This window comes from Callithrix jacchus, chromosome 15 (genome assembly GCF_049354715.1).
Source record: "Callithrix jacchus isolate 240 chromosome 15, calJac240_pri, whole genome shotgun sequence".
Lineage (NCBI taxonomy): Eukaryota > Metazoa > Chordata > Mammalia > Primates > Cebidae > Callithrix > Callithrix jacchus.
In genome coordinates this window covers 74,425,977-74,443,424 of record NC_133516.1, presented here as the reverse complement: position 1 = coordinate 74,443,424, position 17,448 = coordinate 74,425,977, and the positions used below count along the sequence as shown (strand labels likewise).

At 46.1% G+C, this 17,448-nt stretch overlaps 1 protein-coding gene across 8 annotated transcripts in view; it reads right to left on the bottom strand.

The window, feature by feature from the left end:
• The window catches only part of MGLL (monoglyceride lipase), a 134,252-nt gene that overhangs the window by 31,397 nt on the left and 85,407 nt on the right, over window positions 1–17,448 (bottom strand). For all 8 annotated transcript variants that reach the window (XM_078351812.1, XM_035274756.3, XM_035274753.3 and 5 more), the window contains 2 exons: window positions 2,375–2,511; window positions 1,027–1,137 (listed from right to left, as the gene is read on the bottom strand). In XM_078351812.1, the coding sequence (XP_078207938.1) occupies window positions 1,027–1,137; window positions 2,375–2,511 (248 nt within the window). The remainder of the gene's footprint in view (window positions 1–1,026; window positions 1,138–2,374; window positions 2,512–17,448) is intronic.

The window sequence follows — 17,448 nt, the reverse complement described above, 5'->3', positions numbered from 1 at the left end:
GGTCATGGGCTGAAGGAAACCCTTTGTGGATGTTTTTATAAGGTTTCATTCCCTGTGCTGTGTTGAGGAAAGAAGGGTATGGGATTAAGAGCTAATGTCATTATTTAAATGATCCCATAGTCCATAGGGTAGGCCTGTGGGTGATGGCTGCCCAGCGCACCTGGCACCATGACTTACCACCTCATCTATTTCTCCTTTGAGAGTCTCCAGAACTGGCTCAGGAGGCAGCAGCCCCTGCCTGGTGCTGAAGTGAGACTGAGGATTCCTTGGTGCTACATGGGGTCAGGATTTTCCACCTTCACTGGGGCTATGTATCTACCTTAAACTTGATGCCTTCAAGACTGGGTCTAAACTGATACCCTGTCAACAAGCCAGTGTCATAAGCAAGCAACCTTCCAAGGTCACTGGTTTCATCTCCTTTCTTGGGGGAGAGAAGGTGCCTGCTCCAACTCTAGATATTATTTGCTGGTTCATTTGCCTCGGCAAAAGCAGCTCAGAGCCCCGGCACCTACAGGATATATTGTTCCTGTGAGTTATTTCAACCAGAAAAACAAAATGACGGATCCCTACCAGTCAGAGGTCGAAAGTGCCCAGGACGGGGGACAGCTGCAGTGAATGCAACCGCATCCTGCAGTTAGGAGTCCCTGCAGTTGCACTCACTGCTCACTTTCTGCCGAGGTTGGCAAAGAGTCAATGAAAAACAGCCCAGGCCTTGAGTGTGACTTGTTAACAAACATGACTTTGCTGGACCAATAACAGGCCTAACCTCTTCTCCTTTTAAAATTCATCAGTAAGACATGCGCAAACAGGAAGGCATAGTCCTTTTGTCTTGGGGGGAACATGCACCTGCCTTCAGAAATTACAGAACCCTGGTGGCAACAGTGTTGGATATTTGTCCAAACCCTTACACAATGGTCTGAGGTCCAAGGATGGCCTTTGGCCCTTTTACACAGACTCAGGCTACAATTGAAAGCCCCATGTCCCAGGGAACCTGCAGGAGTTGTACAGACTGGAAGTTCCTTTTACCTTAAAAGTTGTTGCAGATTCAGGATTGGCAAGAACCAGAGGCGAAATGAGTACCATGCCGGCGAAGAAGCCCGGTCTCTCTGCGGCCGTGAGGATGACGATGGCACCTCCCTGTAATGCAGAACGGGCAGAGCTGCTGTGTTGGGCTTGCACCAGTGCACATATTTCTAATAAACACGACCAATGCAGTCTTCTTGAGCTGCAGTCCTGGCCAAGAGCCCTGAGGAGGACTACCTTGGAAGAGGCACCATCAAATGTTGGATAAACTAGATCTGCAATTATTTTATTACACATGTTTTTTTTTCTGGGTTTTCAAAGAGCAAACATTGCAAAGAGATATAAATAAGGTTCTTGCTTGTGGGCTGCAAGTTAAACAATAACACATTCCCACTTCATTTCAAGCCCAAAGCTGGCAGAACCCCAATTCATCCATCCCGACAAACTTAATAGGAGGGTTTTTTTTTTTTTTGGTTCGGGGTAATCTGATCATAATAATAGATTGCTATATTATACTTTTCCTGGTTTAGTTAAAGGTCCTAGAAATTTAAATTCCAAGAAAAATGGGAGTGAACGTGGATGGTACTGAAGGAGGCCTCACCTGTTTGCTGAAGCACAAAGGGGCTTGAAAGCAAGGGTTGCAATCGCAAATGCTCACAGGGGCCCGGCAGGTAAGAGAAATGTAAGGACAGAGGCAGGCAGTGACCAAGGGGTGGGAGGCAAGACCTGCCCTGGTGAAATGTCCTCAGGCATTCAAATTCAAGCAGTTCAGTATATTTTGATCAGCCAACCAGCCTGCTTTTTCTGTAGGTAGATTTGGCCTGGGGGCTGCCAGTGTAAGGACCCTGATGTAAATATTACATTTACTTGATTCTTAGAAGGTTTTAAATATTTAAAAGGTGGAAGAAGTTGGAATAAACTTTAAGGAATTGTTTCCATGGGGATCCTTTGTTTCTAGCTATCATTTGTTGTCTGTACTGTACAATTCTGAAACAAGCACACAGGGTTTGGGGACATTTCGTGTGCTTCTTATTGATGGAGAAGCTAATCCCCTCTCCAAGAAGTGGCTCTTAGTAGCCTCACTGTTAAATGGCACCAAATAGGCCAAGGAGCATTGAAAAAAAGATCAGTTTTCAAGAGGCCCCATACTCTGCTTGGTAAGGACGAGCTGGCGACCTCCCTTGTTTCCTAAGCACAGAATTGCCCAGGAACTCCAAGTGCAGTGCATAAAAGGAGATATCATGCCAGCCAGGCAGAGAGCAGGTGGGGCAGGGAGTCAGGGCCACCCCCTTCCCTCTGCAAGGCTGGGGGCCAGGCTGGATTTGACCTGGGTCTTCTGTGGTCTGCTTACCATGGAATGTCCCAGAAGGAAGACAGGAAGCCCAGGGTAGTCTTTCTGCACGGAATCCACATGCTGCAACACATCTCTGACAAAAACATGGAAGTCAGACACTACCATCCTTTCCCCTTCGCTCTGTCCGTGACCAACTGGAAAGGAACAGGAGATGAGAGAGAGCTACAGTTACCAGGTCGGCTCCTGCCCAAGCCCAGAGGTCTCCTCACTGCAATCACCAGCCTCTCTCTCCTAAGCGCCTGAATGTGTCACCTCATTTAACCCTTTCCGGCCACTCTTGAACACTGGAATTCTTCTCCCCACATTTTATGGATTAGGAAACTGAGGCACACAGTGGTTGAGGAACGTGCCAAGACCACAGCACTAGGAAGCGATGAGCCGGGGTGTACATACTACAAAGCCTCCCTCGGGGCGGTTTCCAAGGAAGGGAGAAAGGACAGGGGCACAGAGAGCCTCAGCATGCCCAGTTTTCTGCAAAGTGGCCAGGAGTAAGACGAATAAGGCTCAGAATTTTCCTACATTTTCCCTGTTCCTGGCCCCTGGCGGCTGTGCCTGAATATTGGCCTTTCACCAGGTAGAGTGGTACACTTGGCCCCTCATCTTACAGCTTTAGGTGAAGATGATATGACAAACATAAAACGAAGTGCAGTCGTCGGGTGTGCTTGCCAGCAAGCTTCTCAACGAAGCTGCAGTGAAACTAGGTCACACTCTCTCCCTCTTGGGTGTAATCTGCCACATATCTGTGCCATTCACCTGCTTGTTCTTTCCTCAGAGCCCTCCACTCTCTCCCTCTTTGAAGGACATCAGTCGCTATAGAAACAACTCACTGGCTGTGGCTTCACATTCGGGCTGAAAGCAGCTGTGATGGTTTGAAAATTGCAAAAAAGAAAACACTTCTGGAGAACTGGGACCACACAGCCAGAGGGGCTGCCCAAACCTTCCCTGCTGAGAGCCTGAAGCACTCATTAAGCCTCTGCCACCTCTGAGGAGGCTTCTGCACTAATAACCGTCACCACCTGGAACTCATAGGCCGCCCAGACTTCCAGCTTGGAGACCCTCCTGCTGTCAGGCCCTGAGCTCCCGTGTTTCCCACTGGCCTGTCCCCCATGCCCACCTTCCCGGCCACCGCCCCATGGTCTCTCTGACCATCCCACTGGGCCCGGGGTCCCCTACCCTCTCAGCAACACTCCCTGTTCCCTGGCTCTTCTGTGTGTTTTCTCTTTTAAAATTTGTTTTTACTTTTTACTTTTAAATGTACAGTTCAGAGGCATCAAGGACATTATTGTGCATCTCGGTACTTTTTCATCTTCCCATGCTGAGACTCCACACCAATTGATATGGGTTGACTTGTGTTGCCCAGATCCATATGTCAAAGCTCTAACCCCCGGGATCTCGGAATGGAACCTTACTTGAAGACAGGGTCTTAAAAAACATGATTAAGTTAAATGAGGTCCTTAGGGTGGGCTCTAATCCAAATGACTGGTGTCCTGTAAGGAGAGGGGATTAGGACCTAGACATAGAGGGAAGGTGATGTGAGGATGCAGAGAGGCAGCGGCCATCCACAAGGCAAGGAGAGCCTGCGGGAGAAACCGACTCTGCTGATGCCCTGATCATGGACTTCCAGCCTCTGGAACTGTGAGACAATAAATGTCTATTGTTGAAGCCCCAGTTGTGGTCCTTTGTTATGGAAGCCCTGGCAAACTCAGACACCTATTAAACCCCAACTCCTATTTCCTCCCCACTCTCTCTTTCCCCACACCCTGGCACCCTCTATTCCACTTTCTGCTTCTATACATTTGACTTCTCTAGGGACTTCCTATGAGTGGAATCAGGCCATATTTGTCCTTTTGCGTCTGGCTTATTTCATGTAGCACAGTATCTTCAAGGCGCATCCATGTAGTTGTGTGTGTCAGAATTTCCTTCCTTTTTAAGGCTGCATCACCTTCCATTCTGTGGATGGACCATGTTCTGTTTATCCATTTGTTTGTTGATGGACTATTTGGGCCGTTCCCACCTTTTGGCTGTTGCTAATGATGCTGCGGTGAACATGGGTGTGCAAATATTTCGTCACATCCCAGCTTTCAATTCTTTGGGGTATACACTCAGAAGTGGGACTGCTGGGTCAGATGGTGATTCTGTGTTGAATTTTTGAGGCATGTCCCCCCATTTCCATGTGGAACATCTCTCTGGATGCAGCCCCTGCTCCTCCGCAGAAACTGCCACTCTCCACTCTGAAGCCTGAGGGCTGGCTGCACACGAACACTGAGCCAAGGCAACACCAGGGCTTCCCAGTGACCTGCTGCCTCTTCCCACAAGCTTGGTCCCCAGCCACATTCATCTGGGCATCTCTTCCTGATATCTCTATTTTCCCAAAGCTTACAATCCTACCTCATGACCCTGAGGACCCAGTGTCACTCATCTATTTTGAAAACATGGGGACAGTCTGAAATGGTGCTCTACATCAGAAGCATCCCCCTTCCTGATTCCGACCACTCCCAGCCCAGCCAGCTCCTGTGCCAGCTGCATCCCTGTCCTCTTCCTTCATCCACAGCCCCCCCAGCTGCCCTCTTCCCTTCTTCTTCCCTTTCCTCCTTAAGGGTTGATCCACGTGGCCCTTTCCCCACCTACATTCTCTCTCTAGCCCTGGAGGCTCTGCACAACCCTCAGCTGAGTCAACCCCAGTGGGCTTTTCTCCACCCATCCTCTTCTGAGCTCTTGGCTCACTCAGCACCACATGCTCCTGCTGACCTTGTCATGGTGCATGCTTGGAAATGAACTTCCACTCCTGGAAATGACTTCTCATCCGACTGTGTTTTCTTTGTTTTCTTCCCTGGATGATTTCTGTACTTATTCATTCATTCATTTTTAGTTTAAAAATTGCATTTTAAAAGATACTCGATTCACATGGTTCAAAATCAAACTGGTATGAAAGGTGTACACTGACGGTTCCTTTCCCACCTGTTCCCATCCACCTGATTCCCCATCTTCCCTTAAACTCTTCTCTTAGTGTCTCAGCCTCTGTACAAGCAAATACAAATATAAATCCTGATTTTTACCCCAGTCCTAAATAAAGAAACACATAACAGATCCTGCTCTGCGTGGGGCTTTGTTCACTCGACACTATATCCTGCAGATCTTCCAATGTTTGAAATAGGACTCCTCTCCAACTTCTTACTACGAAATTTTCAAATGCACAAAAACACTGAAAAGATATTTCAATAAATACCCATATGCCTACTATCTTTATTCAACAGTTGTTATCATTTTATTTGCTGTATATATACACATTTATGAATATAAAAATGGCTGAATATTTTACAAGTAAGTTGCAGCTGGACAAGGTGGCTCAAGTCTGTAATCCCAGTGCTTTGGGAGGCCAGGGTGGAAAGATCACTTGAGCCCAAGAGTTTGAGACTGGCCTGGGCAATATAATGAGAGAGAGAGACCCTGTTGCTACAAAAGTATTTAAAACATTAACTGGGTATCAGTGGTGTGGTGGCACACACCTGTAATCCTAGCTACTTGGAATCACTTGAGCCCATGAGGTTGGGGCTGCAGTGAGCTGCATGCCAGTCTGGACAAGTAAGACCCTGTCTCAAAAAAAAATAAAAAGAAAGAAAGAAAGTGAAAGAAAGAGAAGAAAGGGAAGAAAGGGAGGGAGGGAGGGAGGGAGGGAGGAAGGAAGGAAGGAAGGAAGGAAGGAAGGAAGGAAGGAAGGAAGGAAGGAAGGAAGGAAGGAAGAAGGGAAGGAGAGAGGGAGGGAAGGAGGGAGGGAAGGAAGGAAGGAGGGAAGGAGGGAAGGAGGGAGGGAAGGAAGGAAGGAGGGAAGGAGGGAGGGAGGGAGGGAAGGAAGGAAGGAAGGAAAGGGAGTAAATTGCAGATTATAACAACAGGCAAATCTGAGTAAAGGATCTACAGGGGTTTTTTATACTATTCTTGCAAACTTTCTGTAAAGTTGAAGGTACTTCCAAATAAAAAGTGTTATAAAAACAATTCGTAACTATTATGATACTTCACCCTAAGCATTCAGCATGCTTAATGACATTCTCCTCATAACTACAACACTATTTTCCTGCAGTAAGTTAGCAGTAGCTCCCTAATATCATCTAATACACAATCCAAACTCCAATTTTCCAGATGTCTCCAAGTATTTTATAGCTGGAGTTTTAGAAGCAGGATGCGAAGTTCATATGCTGTATTTGTTTGCTATGTTCCTTTAGTCTTAGAGAGGCCAGACTTGTAAATGTTCCACATCTTGTGTCTGTCTTCCCTCATGGTGTCATTTGGCTTGTTCCTGTGTTTCCATTCATTATCAAGAACTTCCTCTCTTCCTCTACACAAATGTACCAGGCTCACCTTATACTTTCCTTGTCCCAGACTTGGAATTAACTATTTCTCCAGGGAGCCCCAGTTCCTTTCAGTGTTTAAAAATCAAGATTTAAAGTTGGGAGTGTCCAATGCCATCAAGGTGCCTTTATTTTCATGCTTTTCATGAGGCAGAGTGGGAAAACTTAATTCTTTTTTTTTTTAATGAGTCTTAAGAAAACTTAATTCTTAAAAAACATGAGTTTTTTTAGATATAGATATTTTCAACTATAAATCAATGTTCTGGCTAGGCACAGTGGCTCATGCCTGTAATCCCAGCACTTTGGGAGACCAAGATAGGCAGATCTCTTGGGCCCAGGAGTTCAAGACCAGCCTGGACAACTTGGCAAAACCCCATCTATAAAAAAAATACAAAAATTAGCCTAGCATGGTGGTGCACACCTGTATCCCAGCTACTCAGGAGGTTGAGGTGGGACAATCACTTGATCCTGGGAGGTTAGCGTTGCAGTGAGCTATGATCGTGCCACTGCACTCCATTCCAGCCTGGACAACAGACCAAGGATGTCTCAAAAAAAAAAAAAAAAAGCAAGAAATCAATGTTCGACAGTTTTCTTTTACCTTCTGTGATTTTGTATTTTATCTCTTTTCTTTGACACTGAAAATCTTGGTTCCTAACAGCATTAGCATATTTACTTATAGCATAGCTTCGAAATTATAATACCAATATTGCCACCAACAATAAGCCTATCACAAGAAGCTAGAAATGCTAGAATATAGGTCAATAATAATATAACCAGAGTATTGTGTTTGAAGTTCAAATTCTTACAAATAGGTTATAATTATTTTCTCTGTGTGCTTATGTCACTAATTTAATAGATAATTAGATTCGTTAATTTCAAATTAAATTTCTTTTCAACTGTAGGTTTTGCCTTTTTGCTTTTCGATTTAATTTTCTTTTCCAAATATGAAAACATCTATCTGGTACAACAGTCAGAAATATATTAAAAAATTCACCCAGTGAAGTCTCACTTCTGCCCCATCTCCTCCATCGTTCCCTAGAGTTAATCATTTTAATTATTTTCTGTTTCTTTTCTCTAAGCATTTCTTTTCACAAAAATAAGAAAACTACCTGCTTATGTATCCATCCATCCATCCATCCATCTAATCTATCACCTACCTATTCTCTATCTAATCTATTTATCCATCTACCCAACTATTATTATTTTTCCTCCTTTCTTACTTAAAAGATAGTATACCACATATCCTACTCTAGAAACAGTCTTGTCTATCTCTGGATTTCTACCAGGTTTTTTTCCCCCACATTTAATATTCTGAGATCTCTCCAAGTCACAGACTCCAGACCTTGCCTCTGCCTTACTGCTGTGTAGTACTCCTTTGTGGGGGTGAACCATAGTTTGTTCAAGGACTCTCTCATTAGAAAACACTTAGATTGTATCCAAGCTCTTATTTATTAAACACTTGGCTTCAGTAGATAAACTTGGACTATTTTATGTCATCTGCATGACGGTTATCTTCAGGGCATGGGCCTAGATGCAGGATTGCCTGGCTGAAATGTAAATGTGGATGTAATTTTTATAGATATTACCAAATTCCCTTCCATGTGGGAGTGTCACCTTTCACTCTGTGAGTGAGATGTGGGAGAGGGCCTCTTTCTCTTGGCATGACCAGCTAACTGTGTGGTTTGACATTTAGGTTTTTGCCCATATGACAGGAGAGAAAGTAAGTGTGGGTTGAACATCTCAGATTTTAAGAGCCATGACTTCTTTTTTGGTGAACTGAGTATTCATGTCTTTGCTCATTTTTTTCTGTGGGGGTTTTGCATCTCTTCTTGACATTTAGGAGCTCTTTGTATATCAGTTGGTCATTTGTCTTTTGACTTTGTTTGCATTGTATTTAGCCAAACAGAAGATTCTTATTTTTGATTTCTTTTGATATTCTTAATTTTGAATAGTCAAATTATCAATCTTTTTACTTTACGGCTTCTGAATTTTGATTCTTGGTTATAAAGGCCTTCCCCACCCCAGGGTTATAAAAGAATTCAGCCCGATTTTCTGTGACTTATCTTTTTTTGCAGTAAAATATCCATACCCTAAAAACATTAATCACTTTTAAGGAACAGTTCAGTGGTATTAAGTACATTCACACTGTTGGGCAAGCATTACCACCATCCATCTCTAGATAGAGCTTCACCTTTTTACATTTTAGTCTTTGATTCATTTGGATTTTGTCTTGCTGTAGGGTAGAAGACAACCATCTTTTTCCAGGCTTTTTTTTTTCAATTCAGTGAAATTCACATCACATGAAATTAACCATTTTAAAGGACACTGATTTAGTGGCATTTATTATGTCCACATTGCTGTTGTTCTATCACCATCTAAAACAAGTTCCAAAATGCAGATGGTTCTTAATCGTTTCAGCAGAATGTAAGAACAAATCCTTTGTTGCTTCACTGAATTGCAATGTCATCCTTATCATGTGTTAAAGTTCCCTTTTCACTCAAGCCCAGTCTATTTCTGGATATCTGCTTAGCTCCACTGGTTTGCTTATTCATGAGCCAGCCCCATATTATTGAGATATTACAGGAGCTTGCCCTTGACACACATCACGTGCAGGAGGCCCCAGGTCACTCTGTGAGCTCTCCCTGGTCCAAGCGCATCACTCCCATGCTTTGACTCTGGTGGCAATGTAGACATCTCCTGGATAAATTGTTTCTGACTCTGGCTTCTTTCCAGAGCTGCAGATCCATACCACAAACCCATGTTCAGACTCTCCTGGCTGTTCCACAGCTGCTCAGACTGCTTGCAAATAATTGGCTCTCTTTCTGAGCTTCACATTGTGGTTAACGCCCCGTGAGCCTTCCAAATTATGCAGGCTCAAAACAGGGCTGTCATCCTTGACTTTAATTCTATTTCCACATCCAATTGGTCCTTCTAGATTTCTACATCCAGTCTCCTTCTGTGCACATTATAGCCTAGTAGGGGTGGAGATCCTTGCTGCATTTGAACTTGCAGTAGCTTCTTCTCCAATCTCCCTGTCCACTTCAAGCTCTCCATGACCTACTCCCTCTTCTGGAAGCTGCTCTGATGGTGTCTTGGTTCAACGGCTGCCACTGTTGGAGAATGTAGCCCACACATCCCAGTTCAGTATTCCCAGCCTTCTAGGAAGGCTCCTACTGGTTCCTCTGCCACATTCTGAGCCACATGCATACCTCCTGCCCATAGTTCCTGAAGCACACCCACACATTCCTGCCCTGTGCCTCTGACCAGGCAGCTTCTCCTTGATGTCCTCACCCTGCTCCAGGTCTGTAAGGGCCATTAAATCCCATCATCCATGGCATCTGCTGTAATTTCCTCAAGGCAGGTGCACTTTTCCCCTTCCATAGCCCTGAAGCACTTCTTGCCCCATCACATGTGAGTTGATTACAGTCCTCCCATGTTTTCTCCTCCGGCACCAACCCCTGCCCCACAGATGGAGGGTCCTGAGAGCAGGGATGCCACACTGCTCTGGTTGCTGGCAGAGGCTGTCTGCTGCACTGTGCTGCAGTAGCTTCTAAGGTGAGTGTGGCTGGATGGGGCACAAAAGAGTCCTGAGTGAACGATGATGTCTGCGTGCACTTGGGGAGGGAATGCAGCGTGTATGTATCCATGCAGAGCAAGGATCATACTTTATTCACCCATGCAGTCCCCGGGGTTCTTGGCACAGGCCTGGCAGAAGGTGAGTTTCTGATAAATGTCTGTTGAAATGAATTGTAGGCAATGTTTCCATAATGGCCACTTACCAAAGAAACTCAATTCCATTACTCTAGCTGTGGCTGATGCAGTATGTTTCCTTTATCATCATGGAAGCAGAGTCTGTTGAGCAGTTGTTCTGCATCTGCAATGAGAATTCTTTCTTTCCTGGTTTTGTTTATGTATTTACATATTTATTTTAGAGACAAGCTTTTGTTATGTTGCCCAGGGTAGATCCAATCTCCTGGGCTCAAGCAATCCCCTGCCTCAACCTCCCAAGTAGCTGGGACTACAGGTGCACACTGCTATGCCCGGCTGCTCTCTTGGTGTTTTTGTTTTTTTTTTTAAAGAGCCCTGCTTTGCAGACTTTAACATATTTCAGTTTTGTTTATCTATGTATTAACTATGTTTTTAAATTTTCTGTATTTTGATGCTTTAACATCTCAGCCTTGCTGATCCTGGAAAGACAGTCCCACCCTATCATGGGTGGGACTTCAACTGCCTTTATCAGACTCTCCCCTTCCGGCCCACTGGCCCCCTGTCCTAATCACCGCAGGGCCAGGCACTGACGATTAAGGACAGCCCTGCATCTCAAGAGCCCTGAAATTCTTGAAACCAATCAATCCTAAATCTACTCACTGCACCTCACCTGTTACAGTAAAAGCCCCTGCCCACAGTCCCCACTCCCTCTGGGCCCTGACCCACCCAGTGCTCCCCTGCAGGGCCCTGTGTGGCATGCGTTGCCACCTGTTTCTGGGGATTTGTCATTGTAATAAACTTCTCCCTTCATGACAGTTATTTTCATGTCTGTGTGTCTTATCATATCTGATTAAAACAGATCCTAGGTACTCTTAAAACACCCCAATACTGCGTTTGATGCAAAGTATAATAAATTAATAATAATTTCTTGTTGAATGATTAAATAGTCTCTTACAAAATATTTCTGCCTGAAAATAACTTTCCATGTTATTACCATGTGCAAAAAGAGTCCACTGGGAACTATAGAATGCTGGTGAGACTGTTACTGCTGGAATGGGAAGAGCTGGCTGCTCATTTCCCTTTTCTCAGGGAACCAGGCTTACTTAGTATTCATCTTCTTACAGAAGAAAAAGTTGGTAAAATATAGCTTTGTGTAAGGAAAGCGAAATGAAGCCTTTAAAAAGGCAGTAAAAACAGCACCTGGTATTAGTGTGAGAGTTTGTAATGTACAAAGCACTTTTCCCAGAGTTCGCTTCATTTAATCCCGACAAGCTTGTGAAGCAGGGATTCCTTCCCCACTTTCTAGCAAAGGAAACTGACCCTGGAGGGACTAAGGAACAGAGCTCAGCCCCCAGTGAGTGAGGCACAGGGAAGAGACTTGAGTACAGGGTGTGAACTCCAGACCCAGGGTTGTCACTCTCACAGCTCAGGGCAAAACACAACAGGAAGCAGGGGACTTGGAGATTGAGGAGGGAAAGAAAAGCCTTCTTAACAAGAACCCACTGTGAAAACACAGGGCCGGCATCTTCCCTACACGTCCCTGGACGAGGCTTGTGCCTGGAGCTGCTCACCCCAGGTGAGTCCTGTGAGGGATCTGGCTCTGTGTCAGGCAGGGACAGGTGGTTCACACTCGCCAGCACCTGCAGAAGACTGCTGTTTTGAAGACTTCACAAATTTCTAAGAGTGGGATACAATGGGAAAAGCAGGGCTGGACAGAGGCTGACCCTGGAAGTAACCACAACAAATGGCAGGAAATGTCCACTGAAGACCTCGTATCTGTGAGGCCACCATGTGCATTGACCGACACCATGACTGGGTCTCAGGAGGTTCAGCGTCTTCCCTGGCCCAGGGCTGTCTGAGCAGAGCTGGGAGGAACGGTGGGTGAAAGGAGAGTGAGGGTGCCAGAGGGGTTTGAACCAGAGCAACCCCATCTTGAATAGGGGCTGGGTAAAATGAGGTTGAGACCTACTGGGCTGCATTCCCAGATGGTTAAGGCATTCTAAGTCACAGGATGAGATAGGATCTCAGCACAAGATACAGGTCATAAAGACATTGCTGATAAAACGAGTTGCAGTTAAGAAATTAGCCCAAATCCACCAAAACTAAGATGGTGATGAGAGTGACCTCTGGTTGTCCTCACTGCTACAGTCTAACCAGCGCCATGACAGTTTACAGATGCCATGGCAATGTCAGGAAGTTACCCTATATGGTCTAAAAAGGGGAGGCATGAGTAATCCGCCCCTCGTTTAGCATATCATCAAGAAATAACCATAAAGACGGGCAACCAGCTGCTCTGACTATGGAGTAGCCATTCTTGTATTCCTTTACTTTCCTAATAAACTTGCTTTCATGTTACTCTATGGACTCCCTCTGAATTCCTTCTTGCATGAGATCCAAGAACCCTCTCTTGGGGTCTGGATCGGGACCCCTTTCTGGTAACAAGAGTGAGGGGGATTCAGGCCCGGGAGGCAAGGCAGATGAAGGGCCCTGCAGGGGAGGAGAGGTGTCAGTGTCTTAGGAGGATGTGGCCTGAGACCATGGTAAGTTGCTGGCCTCTAGCTAGAGAAAGGGGAGGATGAGGAGAGTTTCAGGCACAAGAAGGACATTTGCATTTTTTAAAAATGGCCTCATTTCATCTCTGTCTTCACAAGATCATTATAGAAAGTCTTGTCAAAAGCTTCATCCACCAACTCCATTCTTCCCTGGGGAGAAAGGACCCTATGCAGCCATCGCTGTGACTTCCAGGGTTCAAAGGGGGAAGCTTTGCCTCTGAGCAGAGGAATGAAGTGGCTGGGTGTGGAGCTGCGCCTAGGTGGGTGTGCTGACGATGCAGCAAGTCACAGAAGAGGCTAGTAAAGAGGGCAGGGTGGCCAAGTCCCTCCAGCCTGCCTCCCAGATGCAGGGTAGCGCGGCCCCGCAGAGGAATGTGGGTGTTTATCGCAGAGCTGGAGGTCCTGGGCCTGAAGAAGTAGAAAACCCCACTGGAGCCCTTCCTAAGGTACAGCCAGGTTGGTCTAAGGAGTCTAATTCTGGAGCCCGCCCCCTTAGCACTGTGGGGTCCGTGGCTGCCTTGATGCTGGGCTGTTTTCTCTTGAATCTACCCTGACTGGGTCTCACTTTTGTAACCAGAGGAAAGACGCAGCATGTGTTATCCAAAAGGCAGACAAATGGATCCAGGTGCCAACCTGGGACTGATGTGGTTCCTCATCAGCTCAAAGAGGAATGCCAGCGAGGCCGGCCTAGAGTAAGGAGGCACTGCCATGAGGTGCCAGGGCATCCGGCTCCCAGTATTCCATGTCACCGTGGAAGCACCACCCACTGCCTCTCCTGTCAGGGGTCTGCAGTGGGCCTGCACCTTCATTTACCCTAACTCTGAGCCCACACGCTCCCCACTGGGGGTTCTGCACAGACAGACATTTCCCCTCGTTTCTCACCCCTGCCCCTTCGCAAGTGCCAACCACACAGTGTCTCCCTGACCTTCCAGAGTGGCTGCACAGGGGCCCTGCAGGATTTGCTAGCCTGCCAAAGAAACTAACTCCATTAAAAGATGAAAGAACACATTTTGGAAAAGGGTTCTTGTCTTGGCTCTGTCCCAACTTGACAGCCCCTCGGTAAAGAGGACCAAGGAGCAATCAGCCTTTCCACAGGCCACTTATTCCTCTCGGCCCAGCGAATGCTTTCTCTCTGGATTTTCCTGGTCATCTCTCCTCGGGTGACTAAGGTAGCCAGTCGCAGGAGGCACACGGGCTGAGGCTCTGGAGAGAGGGGAGCACCTGACTGTAAGGAGGACAGACACTCACAATTAGGGTGTCTGCCCTGCATTCCTGGCCAACCACAGGAGGTCAGCTAGCAGCAGAAAGGAGGAATCTTGCAGAATGTGTGGTCAGGGCAATGAGACAGACGATCATTGTGGGGCCTCTAGCCTCGAGAACCACACAATGGACCCAGAGGAGCCCAACCTGGGAGTCTTAGCTCATTCAGACCCGAAGGGAGAATTAAAGTCATTTGTTGATGAACACCAGAGTGAAACAAGCCTTTGTTTTAGGAGCAGAGAGGAAGAATTGACTTAATCCCCATTTTTAGATCTAAAGGAAGTCACAAACTCATATATGTTGCAGCAGGAGGGAGAGAAACTGGTACAACTCCTTGGGGAAACAATTTGGTATCTGGTAAGGTTGAATTTCCATACCTCACAACCCAGCAATTCCACTCCAGGATATATGTCCTCGAGAAACTCTTGGACACAGGAATGAGGCTGTTCATAGTAGCTGTTGTTATAATTAGAGAATGGATACGTTGTGGCAAATGGGTTATCCCACAACAGTGAAAATCAAATAAACTAGAGCTGCACACAGCAGCACTGGTGAATCTTAGAAAAGAAATACAAAGTGAAGAGAGCAAGTCACAGAAGACTGTGTAAGTATGACGCCATTTTGTAATGTTAAGAAAACGAGCAAAAGCAAACCATATATTTATATTTTATATTTTATATATTTTATTTTTTAGAGACCCATACTTATGTGAAAAACACATAAAATAAAAAAGTAAGAGAATGAAACACAAATTTCAAGATTGTAGTTACCTCCAGTCACTTCCCTGCCTGTCTACTCCTAAAGTTGTTGGAGGAATAAATGAAATAGCACAACATACCCAGCAAAAGGTGGGTTTCCAGTACATGTTCACTCCCTACCTTCTCCCATTCCCTCCCTGTGTATGGTTTCAGAGGAGAAACGTGTGAATTCTGGGATTGTCTTGGTGCCTGCGCCCTTCTGGGGGAGATCCTTCTGAGACTAGTCTGTATCTCTCCCCACTTACAAGGATTTTCCTCTGTTCAGCTCTCCAAAGAGATGGGGCAGCTCATCTGCACCCTCTGTTACAATCCTGGCTTTCTTACGAGTGGAAGCATTAAACCATCTTTCAGGTCAGTTCCTTCACACCAAAATCTCCCAGGTTTAACATGGAACAGATCTTTTTATTTTCCTTTAAAAACATTCAGTTAGATGTGTTGTCCTCCATGAGATTACAGAAGTTCCGGAATAGTGCTAGTTCCGTTGTTTGGCACTTAGGGTCAGTCAAATCTAATAAAAGTCCAGAAACCTGGCAACCCAAGTTTAACTTCTGCAGAAATTGCTGTAAATATCACTTATAAAAACAAGGAAGATTGCATGAGGAAAGTAAATTGCTTTAAAAAGAAATGGACATTCATTACTCCAGGGTGTGAGCTGCTATGTTTTTAACAATTAAGAAGCAGAACTTTCAGAAAGCCTGAGCCATTTGCAACTAAAAACAGCTGAAGTAAGGAACCCAGAGCTTCCAGAAAAGGCAGGAGTTGGGTCAGCGTTTTCTCAGCCACAAAGAGTAAATGGGTCTGGTCCTAGAGAGAACACAGATGTAAGAAATGGCTCCGCTGCCTTGGAGACTTCACGCTTCCCTCCAATGAGGGGAGCAGCTTCATGCAGGGCTCCTTTTACCTGGGTTTAATGAATGAATTAGCACTATTGCAAATTTAAATTTAGCTAAGATGTTAGGAAGACAAGCAGAAAAGAGCCTCATTTCTTAAACACTTGCTCTATGCCTGGCCCCATGCCAGGCCATCAGGCCTGATACTCCTCTTGTTTGTTTGTTTGTTTGTTTTTATTTTTTGAGACAGTGTCTCACTCTGTTGCCCAGGCTGGAGTGCAGTGGTGCAATCTTGGCTCACTGCAGCCTTGACCTTCTGGCTCCAATAATGATCCTTGTGCCTCAGCCTCCCAAGTAGCTGGGACCACAGGCATGTATCACCACACCTGACTAATTTTTTGTATTTATTAGAGATGAGGTTTCACCATGTTGGTCAGGCTGGTCTGGAACTCCTGACCTCAGGTGATCCACCTGCCTCGGCTACCCAAAGTGCTGGGACTTCAGGCGTGAGCCACCATGCCCAACCCATCAAGTGCTTCTTAAAATGGTCATTAATTATACATTCACATATGGCACATGGTAATATTATCTAAGTAAGAGTAATGTAGGAAGTGCTTGTGTGGCTAGGTGTGGTGGCTCACTCCTATAATCTCAGCACTTTAGGAGGTCAAAGTGGGCAGATGGCTTGAGCCAGGAGTTTGAGACCAGCCTGGGCAACATGGCAAAACCCCACCTGTACAAAACATACAAAAAATTAGCAAGGCATGGCGACATGCACCTGTAGTTCCAGCTACTTGGGAAGCTGAGGCAGGAGGAATGCTTGACACCCATAAGTTGAGGCTACAATGAGCTGTGATTCCATTATTGCACTCCAGCCTGGGTGACAGAGAGACCCTGTTTCTTTAAAAAACAAAAACCTCACACACACACACACACACACACACACACACACACACACACACACACAAGCGCTCTTGGTTCCTGGAAGCAGGAAATGGTAACCTAGATCTTTCTTATTGATTCCTCCAGCAAACACAGGAACAAGCCACGCCTTGGGAGGCCTTGTTTCTGGAATTACAACTCTACCTCCCAAGGAGCTGCTGGTGGAGGGGTGAAGGTTGGTCAGGCTTCAGGAGTTCAGCACCCAGGCAACCCTGGGTTGCTCACAACCACGGACAGGCAGAGAGAGGCCCTGGGCAGGAGCCACCTGCCAGGCTGGAGCGCTCTGCAGCCTGGGTCCCACCCCTCAGGCCTGCCTGCAGAGAGGTTAGAGAGGGGTCACCTGGTCCTCTCCACGCACTCTTGCCATCTGGGCACATTGCTCAGATTCTAGCATGAGGGAGAGGGCCAGTCTAGTCCCTGCAGGAGTGAGCACTCCTGAGTACCAAGCAGCAGGGTGGTATGGGGGGCTTCTGCAGCAAGGCATGGAGTCCCTGGAGGCCAACAGGCAGTGTGACTGTGGAAAGGAGCGGTCCCAATCTGCACCAGTTGCATGGCCCAGCTATGCTTACATTTACATCAATTAAAATGAAAAACTTGGTTCTGTCATCTTACCAGCCACCTGCAAGTGCTCTACAGCCACACGCCACCAGTGGCTTCCACAGAAGATGGGCAGAG